This window comes from Gallus gallus, chromosome 4 (genome assembly GCF_016699485.2).
Source record: "Gallus gallus isolate bGalGal1 chromosome 4, bGalGal1.mat.broiler.GRCg7b, whole genome shotgun sequence".
Lineage (NCBI taxonomy): Eukaryota > Metazoa > Chordata > Aves > Galliformes > Phasianidae > Gallus > Gallus gallus.
Genome location: NC_052535.1, coordinates 80,222,026 through 80,247,506, shown reverse-complemented (window position 1 = coordinate 80,247,506; position 25,481 = coordinate 80,222,026). Strand labels below are relative to the sequence as shown.

The window sequence follows — 25,481 nt, the reverse complement described above, 5'->3', positions numbered from 1 at the left end:
GAAGAGATAAGTAGAAGAGAGGACTTTTGCAACCTGTAAAATCACAGCAGCAGATAGTGTCACTTCCATACAGGAAAGCCAAGATGAACTTAGCTTGAAGCAGGCAGTGGGTTACAACAGGCACATTAATATTCAGTGTCTGAATCTCTCTGAGGGATCACTTAAAATGGTCACTGGTTTGTAGTGTCAGCAGTGAAGAGTAGCTGGATAAGGAGGTTAGCGCACACCTTGTATCATGAAGAAGAGAGACTAAAACTCATCTCTTAAGCAAACCAATTTGAAAGAATGGAGACCACACCCATTGCTAATGCAGTTAAGTCATTTTTTTGCTTGCCTACAGTAGACAGATCTATTCCAGTGTGTTGGAGTTGGGACTGATCTTTTCAGTCTATCCAGTAGCACATGCATTGTGTGTCTCTGGTCAGGTTGCTGGGATGCTTGCGTGTCTCCTCATCAGGAGGACAAAAAAGAAAAAGTATCTGTGGCTGCTTGTCATTGTATACATTTCCTGGTAGAACTGTTTGGAATCCTGACGTATTTTTCAATACTTCAGTACTCACTTCTGTGGTATATCTGGAGAGACATAGAAATAATAGGATAAATTGCTAATAAAAAGAGGAAAAAATCTTCCTTCCTAGCCAGAGGAACAGTCCCCTAAGGGAGCTGCTGGAAGCTATCACTTAGATCATGTTAAAACTAGATTGGACAAGGCACTGGAAAATCTACGTTAGGGAACAATCCTGCAATGACAAAGGGCGGGACTATATGACCTAATAGGATTTTTTCCATCTCTGATTTCTGTGATAATGTCAGGAGGACAGCTGCTTCCACAATTGTTCTGTGCCCAGATTTTAAAATGCTGTCTCCCTTTCCAACACTTGTTCATTTAAAGTGTTTATTCAGCAGAGGAGGAAGGGAGAGTCAACTATGGTGAATTACTGATAAATTATAAAAATATGGTTGCTTTTGTAGGTTGCCAGCCAAATACAGTGATGATTTAGTTACTTAAATTCTTCCTTCAATGCATTTTCTTAGGGCCAGCTCCATTTCATGTAGTAAAGAAACTCCAATACAGGATAGCCATGTTTCTAACTCCTTTCTCGTGTCTTCCTCTTCAGTCCACCTTGTCCTTTCCCTAGTCTCCCAGGGAACTTGTATGGAAAAAGCTACAACTGGGGCTAAAGTGCTGATTCATAGACACCATAAATTATTGTACTGCTCTAAACTGCAACATTTTTTGCTGTTGTTTTTACAAAAACTCTTCTCACCAGTGCTAGTTCAGGCAGGGTTTGGTTTGAAAACCTAAAGGGCACTGCTTCATGCAGCATCAATCCTGTCCTAGAAATTGATACAATTTTTGCCTGACCACTTAAGTTGATAAACCTGCCATCCAAAATGAGATGGCAAGTTATGGCTGGAGTTTACTTTGTAGTTTGACTTAAACTGCAATGCAACTGAAAGCCCTTAGGGTTTATCTTTTTGTGCTATAACTATAGCACAGGTCATGAGGTTATGCTGTAGTTCTGTTCTCCATCCAGCAATAGCAAACCTCATACAACAGCACAGAAAATAAACACTTTTTAAAATAATAAGCTGTTGATTTATAACCGTTTTTTTCTCTCCTTTTGTTATATTCCAATCTATTTGGCACTAAAAATATATACTTTTTAAATATCATAAGTAGTTATTTATTAATTATCAACTTGTGCTAATAAGCATATCATAAAAACAGACAAAATGAGTGTAATTGCCTTGATATAAAAATACGCTGTATTTCACATGGTAACTCAGATCCTGGAACAAACACCTTTCATTCCAGTAAAAACTTTGCATTTATTTAATGATCTTCAGTCAATCTCCTAGTTGTGTTCTGCTTGGAGGGGACAGAGGCAGGTTCCCTGTCTCCTGTCTTTCCCTCAGAATAGCCTGTGTAGGTGCTGGGGAGGCTGATGTTTTGTGTGGAGAGGTTGGGTGGCAGACAGTGACACATCCCAGTTCCCTTCTGGGAATCCTGCCTGGATTTCTGTAACTGTGATAATTAGAAGAATTATCTCAGTTTCAGCATCTCTCTATTTGACTGTGGTCAATCTATAGTTGCTAGTTCTCCTCATAAAGACTGAATTTTAGCTCTTGTGATATTCGTCCTTTTAATTGAAGAACTCTAAGAAAAAATTACAGAGACCAGTCTTAGTCTTGGTCAACTTCAGTTTTGCTAAAACGAACAAGCTGAATTCTTCTCTGCACCTAAAAATCGTAGAATCATAGAATTGTTTGAGTTCGAAGGGACCCTTTAAGACCCTTCAGCCATCTATTCCAACTCGGCTGTGATGAACAGGGATACGTACAGCTTGACCAGGTTACTCAGAGCCCCATCCAGCCTGACCTTGAGTGTCTCCAGGGATCGGGCACCCACCATCTCTCTGGGCAACCTGTGCAAGTATCTCACCAACCTTGTTGTAAAAAACTTCTTGCTTATATCCAATCCAAATCTCTCCTCTTTTAGTTTGAAACTATTTCCTCTTATCCTATCAAAGTCAACCCCAGACTCTTATTGTGATGCTGGTAGTCGTCCTTAGCACCCACTGCCCCTGAGAATCCATGTATCTCAGCATGGATGGACGCTGTGCTCTGGTTGATGTCCCACCACTACCTTAGGCAGTGCTCATAACTCTTTTCTTCATTTCTAAAGAAAGTCGCTTCCCTGAGACAGCTTGCTCTGAAGGTGTTTTTCGTTCTGCAGCTTCATTACCATTGATAGTTCCTTGTAAGAAATGACTTGGGGAATGTTTCTCTTCATCTACTATTTCAACTAATGATTTCCTAGGTCCTTAGAGGAAACCTTCACAGCCAAAGACAGACTCTGAGATGTTTTGATTACAAATACATTGTGGACTGTGAGGAAATCAGATGTGATTGCTTAGAAAGGCAACTGCAGCAGTTCTGTCCAGTCTGAGCTGCCACTTAGCAGGCCTACATGCTCAAGAAGATTCTCCACTGCTACAAGCTGGTACTTTGAATTTAATGTGGACAAAAGCTGATAGTGTAAAATATTGGAAGGTTATATATTTCTGGAAAGGTCTCTTGAGGCTTATTTTCATGCAAACCAATAGCTGCTGTAATTGGTGATCCGGGCTGCAGACTGAGGGATATTTTCAGATCTTGACTAGACTTCTGTCTACCACCGTCCTCTGATTTACAGCTATGGCTGTGGTATAAACGTATCCTACTTGAGCTGGTGAAAATGCCCGTATTATTTGCCAAACATGAAGATGGGTCCAACTGCTCCCTCTGGAATGGCAGCATGGTACTCAGTATATGGGGGAAGGAAGAGTTAACATTTTGCTGTGTTACAGGTATGTGTAAATGTCTGTAAAATATAATCAATATTTTTAAAAATCTATTCATCATAACCATATGCTGCTTTAAAATAAAGGAACAAACAGTCAGCACTAGACAGGATTTAGGCTAGAAACGTCAATTATGTATATGTCAATTAAGCAGTTATACCTCAGCGACATATTAATTAAAGCATGATTTTTTTTTTTTTTTTTGTAGTTTGCCTTTTGCTTTGCCCTAGGGTTGAGCTGTTTGCAGCCACATCTACTTTGCAAATCAATTGCCTTTCCCCATTCAAAAGTCTCAGCGCAGCAGAGAGACGAGACTAATTCTGTACAGCGGGGTGCATGAATTTCTGCCCGCAGTGTGGAATAATGGTTCGTTCTGAAATGCCTGTTACCCTGCTGTTTCACTTACAACAAAACCTAGTGATGTGTGAAAGGTGCTCCAGCAGCTTACAATGCCGGCGTTAACGCTGAAGCATGCAGTAAAAGTGACTCTGTCTATGTGCATGAAGTATTTCCTGTAGCATGATCAGCCTGGAGAAGGCTGTCAGAGCAGCAGAAGGATCTGAGTGTCTGTACTAATCCTCACTTAGATACTGCTCTGCACGACAGTTCTCTCCATCACGAGAGAAGAAGGAAAACTGTTGGAAAAGATACAGCTAAATAAATCAGCATTAGCTCTTGCCCAAGGAATCCACTGAAGGTAGGAAACATTAACTAGAGCTTTCAATGACTGGTGCTTACTGGGATGCAAGACATTTTGCACTTTGAAAGCTGTCTCTGTTTTGGTGCTATGTGTGTTTGTCTGGGGCTGCTGGTTTGCAAGTGCAGGTTAATCATCAGCACGTTCTATCTGAACTTGGGTGGGTGAGTGCTAACTGTCAGATGAATGTTTTCCTTTAAAACAGATATGATTAGAAATACAATCAATAAGCATATAAATACTGTCAATCTTAGTTTTTAACCTTTTCTGTAGACCAATTGCAAGATGTTGGGTTCATTCACCTTATCTGCGTCCCACCCTCATTCTTTCCCTTTTGCAACAGTCTGTTCTCTCCAGAAGGAGATACAGAACTATGCTTATGCATTACTGTTATCTGGGCTGCTGAAACCTCACAGAAGGCAGGAAGAACTAGTGTATACTGAAGGGAACTGTTTGCAGAATTTTAACCCTGTAAGTCAATTTTCAGGGCTCTCGAGTAAGCACAATGAGGAGCTTTTGTTGATGGTTTAAGCCTTGTCAGATTTTTACCAAAGTAAGAGATTCTGAGAACTATTTTTGAATAATACAAAAGAGAAGTTCAAAATCTGTGGGAAACTGATTCATACAGAGGTAAAAATTACTACTGCTTTTTTTTTTCTTTTTCAGTTATGTACTTTCTTTTCTCATGAGAATTTCTCTCATATGGATGGAAAAGATCTAAGAGTTACTATGCACTTGCACCTGTGTGGGTTTGTATGCAGTGGAGTTTTAGTGCATAGTTATATTCCAGGCTGGTGGTTAGACCTTTGGAAAGCAGTTGAATGGTGTCCACTGCTCTGTTTTAATGCAAAAATGTAGTATCAGCTAACAATCATAAGCGATAGTAATAAAAATTAATTTAGCTTATTAATTAGTTTTTTCTGTCTTAATTAATCTCTTAAGACAGTTTTGCACCAAAGCATTGGCTTCAGTATTCACCCTGTAAGTTCTGAGCCTCAGATACAAACAGCAGATAGTATGACACTTGTAGTGCCCTTCTGAGCACTGTGTTGCTGTGGTGATGCATTATTATCTCGCAATCTTTGCTAGCATTTGAATATTTTGACAATGGGTATTTTGCATTTTGGAAGTCTTCAGTTTCTCATCCTTCACAAAATTTCTCTCTTTGTGTGCCTTCAGATTCATGGCTTAGGTAATCTGCTTCTCTTCAGTGCCCTATAGTAGAGCCATGATGCAGCTAGCATCACACCAGCATCCCTCCAGCTCTCTCCTGTCATTGTGACAGCAGTGTAGCAATAAGTGCAGTTAGTGACAAGTGCCTTTGTTGATAAAGCATCTTGAGTATGCTCTGGCCCATCTGACAACGTCCTGTGTTTGCTATTAGCAGGAAATCTGCCTATACAGCTCATTTCTTGAATTTCTAGGGTTTTTTTTCTTCTCCCAACTTTCAGCATTTTTTTTGTACTCAGAAATGTACTTATGAATATGAAAGCAGTACTTTCCTATTTCCAGGAAGTACTATTACTGTCCATGTCATGTCTCATGACAGTAGCATTTCTGGTCCCAGCTAAATCTGAAGATCCAAAATCTCAGCCCTCATCTGGGCACACAATGAGAGACAGCTTCTGCCCTCAGATGTCTGCAACCCAGACCGCCACAAGCAGCGTGGGAAGATCTGTGCTGCCTTCATTTGATACATCATCCTTCCTCACCATGGCTGTTCCTTGTTGGTTGCAGATTCATTCTTCCTGTCTGAAATGGGTGGGCTAAATCCACAGCTGCAAACTTGAAAAGGAAGAGGAATATGTCTGCAAGTCATCTTTCTCCATCCTTTCTCTCTCTCCCCTATCGAGGGATGGTAGAAGTGAGAGCCAGCTGCAGCTTGTCTTGGGCCACAAGTGAGTTTGAAGGAGTGGGAGAGGAAAGTTGAAAAGAAATGAAGGAGGTAATTGAGCAAATGGAAAACAGAAGCCTCTTCCAGTCTCAGTGGGTGGCAAGGCAAATCTGCAAAGCTGAGCAGAAAAAGACAAAAGGGGCAGATCACTCATTGCATAACAAAAGCAACTGAGTGCAAAATTAGTGATTGTAGGCATGTTCAACCTTTTTGATTTACAAGATAGTATAACAAGTTCTGTAGAAAAATTGCTCTGTTGAACTTTTCCAGCTTTTGCCTGATTGTGGCAGCGCTGACATTGCTCCTTAGTAAAAACTTGTTTGCAGATGTCACAGAATGAGATTGCAGTTATCATAGTTCTGAGCCTTTTCTATTCTTGCTTTTTCTTAATTATTCCCTTTAAAACTTTTATTCATTTTTTTTATTTCTCCCTAAAGCATTAGAAACTTATTGTTTTGAGTGTCCAGTATATATAATAAATTACTCTGATTCTGAGGTAAATGTCCCTCTTGGTACATTTGATTCTGCACTTTATACCTAGAAGAATAAAATGTGTGTGGGAAGGAGTAAAAATGACTCAAATGTGGGTGGGAAGTCTCAAGGTTCTGCAAAGTATGGGGGGGATGAGCCAGCACCAAGACACAATGTGAAACAACTGTACTTGTGAGACGTGAAGCCGTAAGTAATGCTGTAGGTGCATGGGTTGAACAATTCAAATGACTGTTTCTTGGCATTGAATGGGTTGATAAATTAATCCAATAAAAAGATGAGGAGAAGGATTGATTCAAAACATTACACAACATTTATACTGGTGTAAACCCCTTTTAAGACAGATTACTTGCCTTGGCACGCTGCTGCAGTGACTCAGTGGTGAGTCAGGTCCACCGTGACTAAGAGAATTAGTAAGAGTTTTTCTCCACATAATTTTCCTTTTGTCTTGTGACTCTCACACTTTTCTCAGTGTTGTTGTATAACATGAACAATAGTTATTGTGCTAAATATCTCTGCATTGTTAATGTTACCTGTCCCTTCATAATCAGTAGATGACATGGCAGCTGTTTGCTAAGTTAACCATTACTGTATACAACTACTACCAAGCAATTCTTCTGTAGCATAAGCAAAGATCTGGCTTTGCTATAAATATGAACGGATAGTTTATATGACAAATGAGCACAGTCATCTACTTTTAGCAGCAATGTTCATCTAATTTCTGAATATCATCACACTTATTTGAAAATAGTAAATGGATTCCAGTTCATGGAGACAGTATGGGCCACATACTGTGCCACTTTGTGCATGCAATGGCAGAATTATTAGTATGTGACTGATGAACAACACTTCACTTCCTGACTTTAAAGTCAGGAATGATGTTTCTACTACTAGCTGAATTATTAAGTGCACCTGCAGAAATCTCAGTGACCTTTAATGTAACCCATGTTATTGGAAATTAAGGATGCTGGAGACAAAGTATAGAAAAGAGAACAATTTATAGTCTAATTGAAGTTTTAAACTTCTGTCCATCACTACTACATAACTGTTTTCCTCTCCCCACCCTAACAAATACTAACTCCCACTTAAACAGGGAGCAGGTGCTGAGTTTTGTGTTTAATGAAATCTTTGGTTCTTTTCAGTGTGAGAAGCTGCCTGATGCAAAGGTGTAGACTGTTGGATGTTTTGTGTTTCATTCTATTTTCCTCTGCTTGAACAGGTGGCTTTTTAGTGATGACCCAACTCTCTAGTGGATTTTTTCTCTGTGAAAAGATTGTAACTAAGAATCCTTGACACAAGTCTTCTATTGAATTTGTTTCTGGGTCATGCAGTTTGCTCCATGCCTTCAGGTTGACCTGCGTTATCTTTGTTGGAAGTAGTATGCAGTCAGGAGTTCATTTAGAGATTTTAGAGTATGAGGATGGTAGGACTTAGACATCTCAGCAAATGAGACTTAGTTAGTAATGAAGTATTACAGCAATCTACATTGCATCTCCTTAACATAGAAAATATGTTTTAATACCATAGTTTCGTCGCAGTAGTCTGTCTTTTTCCACTTAAACAAGTTTTTGATTCCTTGTGTTAAAAGACATCAGTTACTGCCATGCATTTTGATAATGAGACAGATTTCCTTTCACTGTCAGGACAGCAATCAAGTAGCTGGAAGTTTAATTATTTAACACATTATATGGTTTTGTCTACTTTCTATCTTCTCTTTACATATAACTTTAGTAAGTCAGTAACACAGTGAGATATGATGTACTTATGCTTCACTCCTGGGAGAGTAATGAGAAATCTTGAGTTCACTTCCAAGGTCTTAGTTTACAGTTTGAGCTCTGGACCACTCTAGTTCCAATCCTTCAATCGCTCAAGTGTCAGTCCTTAAGCAGTTATTGCTCATCAGTTATTGCTCTGCAGTAAAAAAAACTACACCTATTACACTTCCAACAATGGCAAGAGACACCAGAATAGCAGTGTCATTATGATAGAGTTTAAATTACTATATATACATTCTTTTATATATTTTATGACTTCATCAGTTATCGCAGCCATTGCTAGAGAATGAGCAGAGGTTTTCACTGAGCTGTCTACAATAATGGAATATCTTTTCCCTGGGTGATGACAGCTAATTTAGAACCCAACTTTTAGTGGTTATTCTTTCTGGTACAAATTATGCTGCGTGTTTTTCAGGCATGATGTTCTTACTGCTCTCGGTTCCCTACAGACTCTAGGACTACTCCCCTAATTGTCTGGAAATTGTGCTTTAAATTATGTGATTCACTCTTATCACATCAGGTTCTTTTTCTTTTTTTTTTTTTTTTCCTTCTTCTTTTTGTGTTTTCAAGCCTTAAAGTATGTTAAATGAGAAAACATTCTTGTAAACTCATTTCTGCAAAGACTTGTCCTGCTTTCAGTGAAACTTGGGTTTGCTTGTTGATGCACTGTGGGACAGTCAGTAACACTGTGGTGCCCCTCATGCTTTCAGTGAGGAGTGTGGGGAGTTGTCAGTCATCTACAACCAATATGAATATGTTCCTCATGTTGACTATCCAAAAAGCTCCACCAACTGCACAGAAGAGAACTGCCTTAAGAAGTGGTCCCTCTTACCTAGGAAGAATGAAGTGATTCATAATGCTTTTTCTCAGAGTTTTAGGTCTGCTTTGAGCCCATCTTTAAATTAAACACTAAGACTTTGGCTCAGTGCTTATGGAAAACTGGTTGGACAATACTCTTAGAAATACAGCTTGATTTTTGTGTGGTCCTGTGTGGAGCCTGGAGTTGCACTCAGTGGTCCTTGCGGGTCCCTTCCCACTCAGGATATTCTGTGATTCTACGATAATCTACTACATGAATAAGAGATGTCTCAGAGATTGATGTTGCCTCTGTGTGTGTTGATGTTTTATTAAACAAGCAACACTGAGACAACGGTCTGTCAAACTAAGCTTTCAAACTGTGCAAAGAAGAAGTACACATATGGTTAGGAATTTGTTTTCTGCATTAAACTCCCTTACAGCAGTGTAACCAAGAAAAAAATAACTAGGCCATCATTACAACTAAACTGAAAATATAAAATAGTTACTGCATATAACATTTCTGAATTCTGATGGAATCAATTGCTCATCTGTGAGATGAACTCTCTATAATACTCTGAGGGAGGAACACCAGCAAAAGTCCCTGTGGCATGAACCCGAATGAGATTACATTTTGTGTTTAGACCCGACACACCCAGTTCCCAGTGCCTGAGTATAATTCATGGTATCTAATCAGGCAAAGAATATAAATCTATTTGAGAATACTGTGAGTTAATTCCTGCATCAGGTCTGAAATCTCAGATTTAGCTAGCACCTATTGTTTACAAAGATGTGATGTTTTAAATACTTACTGATAAAGAGTCTGGCATGTCTTGTATTCCCTGCTTTGGTTAGAAGAGAAGTGTAACAGAAGTTTGCATGCTACAGTACAGGTTATATGAGAATGTATTCTGGCAGTTTATTTTGGCATAGGAGTAATTGAACTCCCTTGGACAGTGTTTACCTGGGAACTTTACCTACTGAATTATTGAGGCTATGAATTGCATTAGGAATGTTTGTGAAATATGAATCTGCCAAGAAAAATAATACTTCTTTTCAACATGATATTATGAAATTATATGGTGATAGTTCAGTAGTCTTCTGTCCTTAAACACCGGTATTCAGAGAAACAATTTAAAACCTCTGAGGTTAAAACCCTGTACTGATGCTTAATGGAATGATAACTTAAGGTGTTGACATAGTAAGTAGCGATTATCTTCCATTTCTTAAGCTGCCAAAAACACTCAGCAGTGTGCACAAACAGTACTATAAAAAGAAAAGTAAAAAGCAACAAAGTTGTGGTGTTTTGGTTTTTTTTTTTTTTCCAAAATATTAGTTCTGATGTGATAGGTTTCACCTCAAGGAATGTGTCCCTGCTCACGGCAGCAGGTCTGGAACTAGGTGGTTTTTGAGGTTCCTTCTAACTCAAACCATTCTGTGAAGTAGAAAAGAGAGACTCTTTAACCTAAATTTATTATGCTGCTGTATTTGATATTGTGAATGGCAAAATAGTCTCCAGACTAAGAATATGTTCTTCAATATAAATACCATGGGTGACTTCATTCACTGAATGAAAAACACTGAGAAGTCATTCTTGCAGTAACAGTGCTAAATTTCCAGACTAATAGAAGGTGCAGTGGCTTCCAAAGATAGGACGATAATTGAGAGTAACTTGTTAAAGGTACACAAAGTTCTAATGGCTATTTCAACCTTCTCCAGATTAACAGTTTATGAAGCATTCAATATTTGTTCTATTTTTAACTCAGGGAAATTTCTTCTGGACTCATACTTAACTTTAGATTTACTTAGTCTCTTGGTTTTTGTTCTTAATAGATGTGGCATTGACCATAAGCTTAAAATCGTGGGCCATTCTGTCTAGCAATGCAGAATGTGGGGTCAAGGAGAACATAGAGGGGTTGCCACGTCTAGCTTGTGGCTCCATAGGTGTTTTTGAAGAGCAAGGATTGCTAGGAGCACATCCAGGACCTTCTGGGGCTGCTGAACATAATAAGGATGTTTCATATAGAGACCACATTAGTTGTATGCGAGAACTCTGGATAAAGGGGTGTGTACATGAAGGAAGAGTGGAGTGGGGATGGAACCAGGCTCTTTTTAGTGCAGTATGGTGCTAGGACAAGAGGCAGTAGGCACAAACTGAAGCACAGGAAGTTGTCCGAACATCAGGAAACTCTTTTTTACTGGGTGGGTGGCTGAGCAGTGGAAGAGGCTGCCCAGAGGTTGAAGAGTCTCCTTCTTGGAGATTCCTTACTCTTTTATACAAGGTAGTCTACTCCTCTTGAAAAACAATCTGAAGTAAGTGGGGAAGAGTTGATATTAATGGGGTTATAATGTAATTGGCAATTGATGACTTACTAATCTTTTCCAAACATTTTTCTGTTCTCATTCCAATTGAAAACAAAGGTATTAAATTACAGAGGTTAATGTCAGAAAAATTGGTAACTCTTCTGGTTTATCTGTGTGAGGATTTTAGGGTACAGAACCTGAAAGTGTAAGTTCTGAACTAACAGTGCTATTACCCAGACACAAATCTCTCATGGATGCAGTTCTGTACCCATTATCTGCAAGACACTGCTTTCAAAGCAGATACAAACGTTCCTTGCACAAGATATTTCTTGATGTGCTTTAAGAATATATGTATAGTGGGGTTGTGAGGAGCATAAGTGAGTTTAAAATCTGAGCTCAAGGTTATGGCCTCCCACCTGCCTTGTATAGGTAAGTCCTAAGCTACCTTGCACTTGGTGCACAGTATGATTGTTTACATGGAAAATGTGCTAGTTTTATAAGAACTGTTTTCTGTTTCATAAGTTCACAAGTTTAACTATCACATGGTAACTGTCTTGGGATAGAGGAGACCACAGTTCAGTTTTATAAAGTTAAATGTATATAATCATAAATAGGTATTGCTGATGTATAGGAGATTGTTGAACTAATTGAAATTAACTGATTTACTCTAATTATATTCTAGTTGATGGAAAAAGAGTCCCTTCTCATAAAGAAGCCTCACAATTCACCAGAATGCTTATTCAACTCTACTTTCTTTTTTTTTTCCTGAACAGGCGGGAGAAAAACATTATCATCCTACTTGTGCACGATGTGTCAGGTGCTGTCAGATGTTTGCAGAAGGAGAAGAAATGTATCTTCAAGGTAAAACAAACAAACAAAGCAGTAACACTTGGCATCCTGGCCCTCTTGCCTATACCTGCTTTCATGAGTTGTACTGTGTGTATTCTCACTTCATAACTACTAAAGGAAGTGAAGTTTGATACATATAGGCTAGGTAAAAGCAAAACCAAAGCAAAAAAACACCTCAGTTCCTCCTTCCTCCTATTGCTTCTTACTCACTATTACTTCTCTCCTAATTTAAAAGCAAGTGTGAATCACTGAAAGAGTAAGTAGTAGTAGTTACTTCCTGCAGGTGAAACTACTTGACAGTGAAGTTTATAAAATTTTCCTTTTACTAGAAAATGTGATTTTTCAGGTGTTACAAGTGGCCTAGATAAAAGTTAATACAGACATAGAACTGTGCCCATTGCCTATTTACATACAAGGAGAAAATCTCTTGATCCCTATTTAAATTCCCTTCAGTCAGACCTAAATACCTCTGGGAAGTGGAGACGAGGATGTTATGGATCTGAAGTCTTTACCAAACAATAGATTAATACCAGAAGCAGCCATAAGCTTGGACTGGAGAAATTCACTTTTCCTTGTCAGAAAATTTTACTGGTAATAGTAAAGAATAGCTCTGTAACTTATTCATTAAAAATAATAATTAAGAAAAAAATAACACAGATACCAACTAAAATCTGCATTTCAGATATAGCAAATTTTTACTATACTAAATTGATCAAAGTAAAAAAGGTATGCACAGTTAAATTTAGGGTCAATCTCCAAGGAAAATGAAGGCTTTTGCCTACGTCTTTAATTGGCCCTAAGTTCTTAAAACAAGATAGAAAAGAGAAACTCAGTAAGATGTGGGAACTGCAAAGTTGTATGTTATCTCAAAATTACATGCTTGCCCAGATCTGTATTGCAACTTATGCAATTGCCCACAGTTTTCTAGAAGTGTACTTTGAAGTCATTCTTTAAGCTGGAGAAGTTAGACCTTAAAAAGCAACAGTAAGATCTGATTATAACTTAGTAGGTTATTCAAAATGTAGGTTATATTGTTGCTTTGGTTTACTACAAGAACTAGCTCATTAGAGGACATAATGATCCTTGTCTATGCTCATGTGTTCTTTCTCAAGAGCCAGAGAATGCTGTGGTTCTTCCAATTGCAAAGTAGCTTAGCAGTTTAGCATTTTAGCAGTTAGCAGCATTACTAAAATCCCCTGGGAAATCAATGGTTTAAAAAAAGATATCAAACTGCAGATTTGTTTCTAAATTTCAAACCCTCAGAAACCCAACAGTAATTAATCTTTTAAAATTCAGTTTATTTTAAGGATGACTGTTAGTTTTTGTGGTAATTTTTGGTTCAAATCATTACAAACTGTGCTCAAGTCCTATTAATTTGAAGCCATCTTAATCGCTTTATTTTATGGTGCTTGAAACATTCCTATCAACTTTTTTAATACACTTTTTGTCTTCAGATGAAGAACAGCTTCCATTAGAAACGTGTTAATTCTGTGAAAGATCTGTGCTTAGATATTTGGACTGCCTGACCAGATGTGTTAGCTAAAACCCAGGGTTTTATGAGATTGTTCTTCACTCCTTTACTAAACTGATCTGAAGTTACCTAAGGTGTTGCAGACCTTAAAGTTTACAGTGGTCAGCCAGCAGATTACTTCGGGATTAAATGACCCTTTTTCTTCTACATGAAGATGTTTCCCAGGCAGTTTTGTGTGGCTACAGATGGGAGTAATTCATTCAAAAAAAGTTGATTTAATTTCTATTTAAAACCACTGGGAAAATTGTGCTTATGTGACATCTGGGACAAGCTCTTTCAGTGGGCAACAGTCATAATTGGAACATAAACCAGTATTGAATTTGAAGGTGCTAGTAAGCCATTTTTTGGTAGTTACATCCTCAGAAAACTTAAAAAACTTAGTAAACTTAATGTATCCAGTTTGAATTTACAGATAGTCTTGTACTGCTTTAGTCTGATTTCACCTGGATTATTTTTGTGGAACAAATTCTGATGCTCTCCATCTGCCTTCTGGGAAACAGACTTTCTGTTTCTATCTTCTTTCCAAAATCCACTGGTGAAGAAAACTATCAAACTGCTGTGAAAACAAAGCATTTCCTATTGGTGTTCTCCACCCAGTAAAAACATTTAATATTTATGACACAGAAGTTCTCAGCTTCCCATTTACTTAGAAGGAACTTACTGTGTACTGATGTTATTTAAGTGTGTGGAGAAATGGTTTATCTTGTGTCATGTTCTTCATCAGACCAGCATAAACATAGAAGTTCCTTTTTACTATTAAAATTTACAGATAAATCTTTATTTTATATAGCACGTTCCACTTCTGCTGAACACTGAACACAATGAGTATCACAGAATCATAATCATAGAATGGCCTGGGTTGAAAAGGACCACAATGATCACCGAGTTTCAACCCCCCTGCTATGTGCAGGGTCACCAACCACCAGACCAGGCTGCCCAGAGCCACATCCAGCCTGGCCTTGAATACCTCCAGGGATGGGGCATCCACAGCCTCCTTGGGCAACCTGTTCCAGTGTGACACATTTTAGTGTTGAATGTATTGAATAGTTCAGCTATTGACCTTTTTTTTTGTTTCTTTTTGACAGATTTGAAGCTCCTAAGTTATTCAGTTTCTTTTTCACACTAATGTTGACACATATCTCTGTAGCTCATACCCTTCTCATCAATAGATATCTGAAGTATAGAATTGGTTCATGTATTTTCTGCTTTATCTAAGATGGATATTCCCATGAATTAAGCAGTTCTTTAGCATTTAATTTATATGACAGCAGCATGTAGTGCAAGGTCAGTACAATGCAGAATTTTGAAAAAAAAGGACTGAATTTTCAGCTGGTTTTAAATGCCACAGTGCTATTTCTAGGCGTGAATATGCATAACAAGAGAACAGGAAGTTCCAACTTCATATAAGGAAATATAAAATTACCATGAGAGTGGAACAGGTTGCACAGAGTGCTGTGGGTGTCCATCCTTGGAGATACTCAGAACCCAACTGAGCACAGCTCTAAGCTGCTGCTGGAATGTTACCCTCTGCGAGCAGTAGATAGGGCTGGAGGAGTTACAGTGGTCCCACGTAACGTTTCTTAGGTTTTGATGTTTATTTCACATACTGAAATCCATGTATCTTTCTGAAGCACACCTAGTTTTTCAAATGTTTATGTCCAGGCTTACCAATATGGATAAGTTGTCATTTTTAGCTTTGGAAGTATGCATAGAATTGTGACTGCAGTGGAATCACTCAGCATGTTGTATCCTATAAAAAACACATTAGGGAAACAAATTAAGCACAATTTTAAACTTACTCTCCAGGTACATCCATCTGGCATCCGGTTTGTAGACAGGCTGCTAAGACTGAAGAAAAAAACAAGGTAAGCTACCTTATTTTTTTACCCAGTATTACTTTGTTGTCATATTAGTTCAGTCTCTTCTTTTTTTCTTTTTTTTTTTTTCAGCAGGCACAGAGGGAAGGGTCTCAAACTTGAACAATACTGGAATTTTAAACTTTAATGACAAAAATGTATCAGATTAGAGAAGCACTTTATATTCTGGTTTTGCTTACGATTAAAGCTACAGCTTAAGGAGAACCACGACCTAAGAGTAGTACATATAAGCTGAACAAGGAAAAATGTGGAAATATGAATAAAGAAGAAAAAAAAGTTAATTTGTAACTTCTGCCTGATTATGGCACGATCAGTGCATGACCTTTTTTCATGTGGCTCTGCACTTAAAAGATCAGAGGACTTTCACTGCATTTGTTTTTACAAGAAAAAAAAAAATGAACGCCAAAAACAAAAACAAAAAACTCACCCTCTCCTTGGAATTTCATTTTTTATTATTTGCATGTAAAAAATTGGCAAGCCAGCCCCAGCTTAATTTAATCTCTGGCTTTGGATACCTCCTTAAGTTGGATGATTTGTGCATCTGTCTTTATTCAAGGGGAAAGGGGGAGAGTTCTGGCAAGTTTAACATTAATTACAGGGCTAGCAGATGAATAAGCTGCCCGTAGGAAATGAAGAATTAATCTGAAGCTGGGGAAATGATCTCTCTGAAGTGGTGGGACTGAGATGCAGCTATCTCATTTAATGCAGAGGCCAACTACGGGGCTTTTCAGCTCTGCTTTTCTCTGATGCTCCAAGTGGTATCCTTGGTATCCTGCTCAAAAAAGCTTTGCTTTGATTCGAGTCTTGAACACAAGTCACATGGGACAAGTCAGAGCAGCAGGCAGCAGCTATAAAAAGAGGGTTTACAAATCTAGTGTGTTAGCAAGTGCCACTTGGACTAAATTACGGTTTTGAAAAAGTATTGATTTGGGCTTTACCCTGAAAGATCGTGGCTGTAGTTAAGTAGCCATGTGCTGGGAAGTGATTGCTCGGGTATTCCTTGGCAATTTCTGAATATCAAATAGGTGGCATTTCAGAATAAAAAAAAAACTTTATTGTCAAAATACTTCAGTGTAATAAGTACTGCTGATTTAGTCTAATAGTACCATGCAGTATTTCAGGCTTCCTGAGGATTTTATTCTGGCTGAATACCTGAAATTGCAGGGCTAAAACCCAACGTACTTTGTAGGATTTTTTTTCCTCCGTCAATGGTAGACAGTGGAACCCTGTTGTTCTGGGTTCTCATGTGTAACACATCTCTCCTGAGCACTGGGAGTCTGCCCCTTCCTCAGCAGGGGAAAACGTCTGTACCTGAAAGTCAGTGAGACTTTTCCCTGAGTAGAAAAAAGAATAAAATAAAGCTCAAAGAATTTTCCAAATACTATTTTTTTTTCCTTTTTTTCTTTTCTTTGGAGTTTCCTTCTCTTATATCTTTTTCTGACACTTACACTCATTAATGAAACAGCCAAACACAACAAAACTAACAAACAAACAAAAAGGATGCTGTTTCAAAGAGGGTAGTGATAGAATTTCCAGCATACCTAAGTGGTGAAGTTGGGAACAGGATACACCAGTTGATTGCTTTTCTGGTCAATCTTTGCAGAGTGTTGTTTTTACACAGACATAAGCACAGCATGTAAATAAAGTAGGTGACAAAAGGAGGAGGAATAAGTGGCATCACACCCCTCAACTTTGGAGATGGAGTGGAAGGGAAAAGGAAGTTGTGAAAGAGAGTGACAGCGAGAAGAAAAACTTTAGGAGAATGAGATTGTAAGCAGAAGTGATAGAGCTGGATACTGCAGAGAAATCAGAGTAGAAAGAGAAGAAATAAGTAGTATAGAGAGAAGAAGTGAACAGAAGCAATAAAGTCCAGTGAGATGCAAGTTTATGTGGCAAAAGATGGAAGGTTATGTGCAGTGGGCAGAGATTAAGTATGGTAAAAGGGGTAATGGATCATGAAGAGAATACAGAATGTGTGAGATGTAGAACGAACAGGTTTTAATCACCAGGAATAAAAATGAGACACTTTGGGGGTGTAGCTGAATAGAATAAGAATACCTCAGAAAGATGAGACTCTGCACTTTTATTGCAAAAGTTAGAAGCTATAATGAATTGTAGGTTTTTCTTGAAAAGAAAATGGCATCCCTAAGATGAGGAAAGGCACTGAAAGAGCTCTGGGAATTTATTATGCATTATTAAATGTATTCAGACATGTATGCTATGACTTTTACCTAACTATTGTTCACTGCTACATATTAAAACACGTTCTGCTGATGTGCATGACAGGAAGAAGCCCTGAGGCTTTGTCTAGGAAACCCTGAGGTTAAACAAAAACTGTTATTTGTCCTTAATGGGCTTTAAAACATTGGAATAGTATATTGGAATAGGAGTTTTCTTCAGCTTTTTTCTCTTCAGCAATAGACCTCCTGTAATGACATCATGAAAAAGAATTATAGCTTGCATGTGACATCAGTGCACTGATGACACCTTCATGTAATTTACACAACTTCTGGAAAACTGCAGCATGCTTTAGCTATGCAGCAGAGGATTTGTGGTTACTCCGTTTGTGCTGAGTCGTCATCTCAATGGGCAGCAACAATTATTTCTCAAATAATACTGTACTGATATTTTGCCTGGCCCCTGGAGTTCCTGAGCTTGTCCAGAGCCTTCATGTGAGACAACTGAAAATGAGAGGAAGAAAATGCCAAAATCCCAGTCAAACATTTTAAAAAAGCAGAAGTCTTTTTAATATGAATAAGTATCTCCACATATAGAGTCTCAGAGAAGCCCATAGGAATAATTTGTGCTAAAGGTTAGTGGAAGGGTTGTTATGATTGCTGAGTTTGTTCATTCTGCTAATACAGCACATTGTAGCAATGAAGGAATACTTCTTTTGTCTGATTCATGAAATACTTTTTTTTTTTTTTTTTTTTTTGCTTTTAGTCATTCCTTCTTGCTATATCATACTTAAAAATTCATGTTTCCTTTGAAAACATTTAGCAATTGCAATTAAACCATTTTAACTTTACCATGAAGAGTTCACCTCTCTCTGTAACTACTACTGTATGAAGCTTCACTCTCTGCCTGGTAAGGAATTCTTGTACTAGATACTCATTTTAAAATTCTCCGTCAGCAGACTTAATAATATGGACCATGTTAATGTCTGTCATACAGACACTTCTGAGATAAGACACATTCACATGTGTCTTCCAAAAATTAGCAAATATTCCAAGAGAAGACTGAAGTAGTAGGATGCTACCTTGACCTGACAGTTTAATAATGCTAAATCCTATTAAAGATTTGAGCAGTCATAACCTCCACATAAGAAGCAGTTGGTGAGGCAGTAAGTAAAAATTATTGTCAGCAAATGGCAAAATACCTACTTTTTGCAATCAGGAAAAGGTTTCTTCAGAGGTGAGAAGAAGTATTTTATGGTGAATTAACATACACAGATAAAACGAGGGTATGAAAACATGGTCTTAAGATTTGTTTGAACTTCAGTTATGAGCATCAGGTCTGTTGAGTCATCGTTAATATCACTGTGCCTCAAAGCTCTTTTTTTATTTACAAGTAATTATATTTTTCATCACAGAGGAATCAACTAAAAAGAAGGCAATATTTGCTGTCACTGGATGCTATAATGATTGAAAACAGAGCAAAACTACCTGCATTAAAATTAATCCCTTACAGTTAGGGGAAGGAAAGCAAACCTATCGGGTGTCTGACTCAGTATCTTCTGGAGGAAGTCAGACTGTTTGCTGTGAGTGAATGACACAGTACAGTGAGGTGTTCCAGAAGCAGCTACATCAATTTGACATTACAACCATAGATTAAAGATGTTACAAACAAAACATCATGTGACCCCAGATTCTCCAGAGCTGCTGTAACTTAAACTATCTTCAATAGCATCCAAAGGCCTCCCTGGAAGCCTAGCCCCTTCTAATGGGAAGGAGGATGAACAAGTTGTATATAAAATCATTTTATGTTTTCAAACTGTCAGTAAGTAGAGATGTTTTTTCAAGTTTTGGACATACCTGTCCATTTTGAGCTTGCTATAACTTGCTATTTTGACCAGTTAAGGTTATATTCAAAGAAATGGCTCCCTCTTTTCTCTCTTTTTCTTGTCTGTTTCATATCTCTTCTCCTGCCATAGGAAACAAGGACTTCCTCTGAGAGTATAATTTCTGTACCTGCTTCAAGTACATCAGGTTCCCCAAGCCGTGTGATCTATGTAAGTATATTGTCTTTACAGCACTTACATTACCGATAGTGTGGTTCACACCACAGGAACCAAACTACCACAATACTTTCTAATAATAAAATTTAAGTAAATGCTACAGCCCACAGGTAGATTACAAGCTTAGATTTGAATACTACTTGCCTAAATCAAACCCCTGAGCCTGCATCTGATTGCATGTGAAAACACACGTGTGTGATTGCAGGACTCAGGCCTCAACAAATTCCAGTCCTTAAACTCACAGGACCTTTGGTGTGTTTCTGGTCTAATAAATACTAGCTCTGGAAAGTTCAGAGAGAGTTTAAAAACTGGGCAAATATGATAAAAGCTTATGCTGAGTATACCCCAATTGTAGTTATTGCTGTAGGTAACATTCCTGAGCACCACTACTTGGTAACTAATATGTAGAAATACACAGCATTTCCAGGACTATTCTTTGTTCAAGTATCCCTGGGGAAGGTAGGTCATTCTCACTGACTGGTACCGGAGGGAATTGCTGGAGATGTGATTGACTTTATTATGCTAAGATTAAGAGCTTGTATTTATTATACTGAGATGAGCAAAACAGTGCCTTGGAGCCAAGCTTGTCCTCATTCTTCAAAGAGATACTATTTTGAATAAAATAACCCTTTATATAAGTGAGACTTTGCTTGAAGTGTAGGAATTGCCCCTTATCTAAATGTCCGTCAGTACTTCTAAGTTTTCCTTCCAATTGAGATCTGTGCAGGTGCATGCTGGGGATTATTCCCAGTAAAAAAGAAGTAGTCATTGCCACAACTTCTGTGAAAGCAGTTCATTGTGCTAGGAGACTAGTATTACATAAATGTTTTCTTTTAGCATTTTCTTTTGGTCTCTCTCTCTCCAGACATGTGCCATGTCATTGGTTTTATAACCATGAGCATTCTTCTAAGGTTTATGTACTTCTAGTAATAGGTTGTAGTGTTTGTCTTAGTGTTTGTGATTACAGCTTTAGATATGCTTCACAGGTTGGTAATAGCCAGGGACAAGCCTCCATTTTCTTTCTTTCTTCTTTTTTTCCAACGAATGTCATTAAATTAGCAGACAACCCTTATGTTTGTTACTGTAATATCTTTTGGAGGCATCTGGGACTGTGAAAGAATAAGTTCTCTAGCAAATATGAGTTGATTACGAAAAGATTTCCCAATGGGATGCAAGTTCTTGCTGTGTCTCATCTATGACTTGTTCAATTGTCAGAAAGCTTTGTGATCAATTAAATCCTATTTCATCCTATTTCCATGTATAGAAGAGTAAAAAAGAATTAAAAATGTGTTACTGAACTTCTATATTATCACAATGATCCTTTGGCTGTCTTTTGTATATTTTCTGTTACAAGAGTGTTATGATACACAGACATGCTCAAGATTTTTTGGGGGCACTTTCATGATTGCTTTAACAAATACATATTTGTGCTGCCACTGAAAGAAAGGCCCCTCTCACACTTGGTCCAGCCCCCCTCCAGCCATGTTTTCCTATCTCCTCTTTGGTGCTAGTGGGTAAACAGAGATACGTTCAATCAGATTTGAGACTATCTCCAGCTAGAAGATAACCTAGAAAATAGGGTTGTTTTAATTGTTAGAGAATAACCCAGGAAGAAGACCCAACTGTCTAAAGTTTCTGTTGCTAACAAAGATCGAGGCAGGCAGAGCAGGTTGGAAAGCACACACAGGACAGTAACTTTCATACGTGGGTTTCTGTCATGAAAACAAATGGTGAAGCTGTACCTCAACAGCTGGTGAGCTCTTTGAAGCATTATGTTCAGCAAAAGAGCATTTAAAGAGAACAGTTAAAGCCCAGTTAAACCATGAATTCTGTGGCACGTATTCTTTCAAAGGCATCAAGTCTGGGCAGTGTGATCATTCTGAACACAGCATTTTGTGGGTGACAGGTTTCTGGGTCATGGGATACAGGCCAGCTATGCAATGATTTAGAAAGTATGCTTTATCTTAACCTGAGTATGGCTCATGCAGGCCATCTACTAAACCTGTGTGTCTTTTTCTCTTCTGTTGGTATCAGTATGTGTTGGCTTTTTGTTCTGAGAGGGCATAGGCTAATGCCCTTCGAAGTTGATGGGAATCTTTTAATTAGCTTCAGTGGTGGCTAGATTATATCCAGACTGAAATTTCCTCTGCTGCAGACATTCCGTGAATCGCTGCATACCACTTAAAAATTTCCTTCCAGTTAATGTCTAGATTGTGCCATTAAGTAGGGCTTAAGTAAAAGTCCTTATTTATACTTATCTAAATTCTAAGGAAAATTAGGAAGTTCCTCCAGTGATATACCTAACTGGAAGGTTTAGTTTAGGTTACAAAGCTGTGCTGTACATGCTTCTACTAGGAATAGAAATTGTATTACATTTTTATACATAATCATATTTGCTATTACAGGATTGTAAAAGTAAATATTCCAAATGAAAAAGATACTCTAAATTTAAAGTGTGGTTTTAACAAAATCCAGAGTACCAGATTATTGAAGAAATGGCTTAAAGCCTCTTATCTGTAATTTGAGTCTTCTCTAGAGTATTTAAATTCCACTCAAGTATTTGAAAGTAGGTAAAACGAGTAAAAAAAGAAATGTGGGCTGAATGTTTGTAGAGTGGAGTGTTTAGAAAGCAACTGTGTCCTTAGGGTGTTTTTTTATTTAAATTTGGCTATATGAAGATGTTTAGACAGGAAGGTATTTATAAGTAGGTGAGTTTTATTCCTGATAATTCTGAAGTCTCATGGCAGGACATCGCATTCCACTGCTACATGGAGAGACAGGGGCTAAGACTATAGTAATTCACATATTCCCAATTCTGAACTTCTCTGCGTTCACTAGGATAGTCTCCACAACCTTGGATACCTTTTAAAAATAAACTTTCACGGCCTTCTTGGTCTTCTTTATAGGCTACAGCACTTCCCAAAGTTCTCCTGGAACAGACCAGACAGACAGACTCCTGGTCTTTGAATGACATGTCCCTGCAACAGAGGTTTCCATTGGCTTCTCAGCAAGAAAGGATTAATTTTCATTAAGGGCCTGTTTTGTTGCTCTTTAGCGACTGAAGTAGCTGCAAGAATAATGAGATCACTGTGTCATCTTTAAGAATCAGATATTTGATTAAAACAAATTTTGTCACTAGTTCTGAAAATATATGGTGATTATAGTGGCTTCTTTAGTTAAGAAAAATCTCCTTCTTTTCCATGTCATTTGTGTTTACACAATTCATGCACTGCTTCAGGAAAAGAGAAATAAAAGTTGTCATGCTACTTTTTTCCTGCATGATTAACCTTATGGAAAACTTCTCTAGAAAATCTATTCAACTTCTTATCTCATACAAAAAAAATATATACTCACTTCACACATAAATCCTTGATATTTCCATATTTTTTGCGCATAGAAAGCATTATTACAGTTTGACAGCTGATCATACTGAGATTCTCAGAGAACTGTGACATTCAGTCATCATTTTACTGCCAAATGAATAAAGAATTGATCCTTCTGCAAAGCCTGAGGTAGGAACTAGGGAAGTACGCTGCCCATTTTCCCCTCTCTGTGGCTGATTTGTTCTGTCTACAAGTCTAGTGCATGCTGGGTACAGCCTTGCTGCAAGTAACCGTTATCCTAGAGATAATCTGTGAAAATATGGCATTTGATCATCTTACTTTTGGAATAACTATATGAGGAGGAGAATGGGGAGTGGAACAGCTGGCAGAGAGCCGTCTGTTGGTTGCATGAATCTCATGAAAGGACCTGATCTTTTCTTAAGCGGCATCTGTAATCTTCCAACTAACCCACCGCAGTGCAAATCCATCATCTGCTGGCTTTTGACCCATAATTAAGGACTGCTTAGAAAAAGAAAGGAAAGGAGGTGAGGTTGTGGGGTACAACTGAATGGAAAGAAATTAAAGACCTGACTAATGTTTGTCAGAATCTGGAGAGTATATGTTGGAAATACACATTTGATTATTCACTGCTGCTTATGATAGGGGAACCCTGTGCACCAAAACCACTTGAAATGAAGGTTGTTTTGCCTGTGAAAATCTACAGTGTCTTGTAGAATGTCTTCTCCAGTGTCTTGTAGAAAGCCTACCTGTCTCTTTGTGCAGCTAACAATCAGCAGAATATAACCAAGGGAACTGGGACCATGCCATGCTTCTCCTAATAGCATAAATGTAAGTGACAAATAAAAATAGAAAGCACCAGTATACTAAAAAGAAAGCAACAGTAAAATTTAGCATTGTGTACTAAATGTAAGATACTTAAATTTGCCCAAGTAGGAAAGTAGTTTACTACTATGATGACAACTCTTCTACCTACATATATCTGTCCTTTTCTGATTGCCTCCTGATCATATTCATTCTTATTCTTACTTCTTTCTTTCCTCCTTTTCTTAGGCAAAGCTTGGAGATGAAATTCTTGACTACAGGGATTTGGCTGCTCTTCCTAAAAATAAAGCCATCTATAACATTGACCGCCCAGATATGATCTCCTATTCTCCATATATCAGTTACTCTTCAGATGACAGGCATAGTTACGGGGAGGTACTGAAACATGGGTATTTTTTTTTAAATATGAATTTGAGATTTAATGTGCACCATTAAACATTGTTGGCCACCCAAATGTGCAGAATTAAATATATATATATATTTTACAACTTCAGTTAATTGACTCATATCATCCATTCATTCACAGAGCATTTTAGCCTTCCAGAAAATTTTCATTTCACTTTTTAGTTCATGGAAATTAAAGAATTGTATTCTGTAATCATTTTTTAAACAGATGATGTGTAATTAAGATATGCTTTTCTTTGAAAGGAGTAGTTCTACATGCATGTGGTAGGAAACAAGATCCATTGCTAATCAAAATGCAGGAAACAGCAGCAAAGCCAAACGACTTTCATGATTTTTTTTTATTTTTATTTTTTGAAGTGTACAGTTGTTATTTTGGTAACAAAATAATGTTCAACTCACATGTCCTCATGTCATGCATGTATTTCAATCTATTCATATGCATGTATTTCAGTCTATTCATATGCAGAGCTACTGTTAAGTGATTTGTTCTAATGAAATCTAATGTAAAGTGATCTTACTGATCCTAATTCTGGCTGGGTTTTTTTTTGTGTGTGTGTGTGAAACATTCATATGTAACTCCTGTCATACAAGTTAGCTTTTCTTCCCTCATCATATCTACCTTTTTATTTCAATTTCTATTTTTTTCTATAATTTGAGATACTTTTTTACTAGTTTAACCTTTCAGAAACACTGCATTTATTTGTAAGATATATACTGTCTAGTATGGAAGTTTTTTTTTTCCCTCTGTGTGTGTAAATAGATTGCTGAATGAATGAATACTAGAAATAGTAGCCATGCTACGTATTTATAGTAGCCCCAGTTCTGCTATCACCAGTGCCTTTTGTGTTTACCACTGAAGTCTCCAGCCTACTCTTTCATAAAGTGCAGCATGTCAGATCTTGCACACTCAATTCCAAATCTTCCTTGTACAGTGCTGAACCACAGTAGCTCCAATATAATGAGTACAAAAAGAATTAAGGTTGTATCTAGTAACAGGTTCAAATAGTATTAAATGGTTATTGAATTCAGTAAAGTGAAAGCTGCTGTCTCTCTCTGAATCTATGTAGTGTAAATACTTCCTTTCTATGTTTGCATCTGACCTTAGCAGAATTGCC

The 25,481-nt window shown here is 37.7% G+C and overlaps 1 protein-coding gene and 1 non-coding gene across 20 annotated transcripts in view; both read left to right on the top strand.

Moving 5' to 3' along the window:
• The window catches only part of ABLIM2 (actin binding LIM protein family member 2), a 137,545-nt gene that overhangs the window by 67,351 nt on the left and 44,713 nt on the right, over positions 1-25,481 (top strand). For 16 of the 19 annotated variants that reach the window (XM_025150016.3, XM_025150008.3, XM_025150015.3 and 13 more), the window contains exons 7-10: positions 12,075-12,162; positions 15,488-15,546; positions 19,712-19,789; positions 24,190-24,336. In XM_025150016.3, the coding sequence (XP_025005784.1) occupies positions 12,075-12,162; positions 15,488-15,546; positions 19,712-19,789; positions 24,190-24,336 (372 nt within the window). The remainder of the gene's footprint in view (positions 1-12,074; positions 12,163-15,487; positions 15,547-19,711; positions 19,790-24,189; positions 24,337-25,481) is intronic. The other 3 variants (XM_046940631.1, XM_046940627.1, XM_046940628.1) reach the window with 1 other exon arrangement.
• MIR12274 (microRNA mir-12274) lies at positions 3,891-3,950 on the top strand. Its single transcript, NR_162042.1, has one exon. It is a non-coding gene; the product is annotated as a microRNA mir-12274 (primary transcript).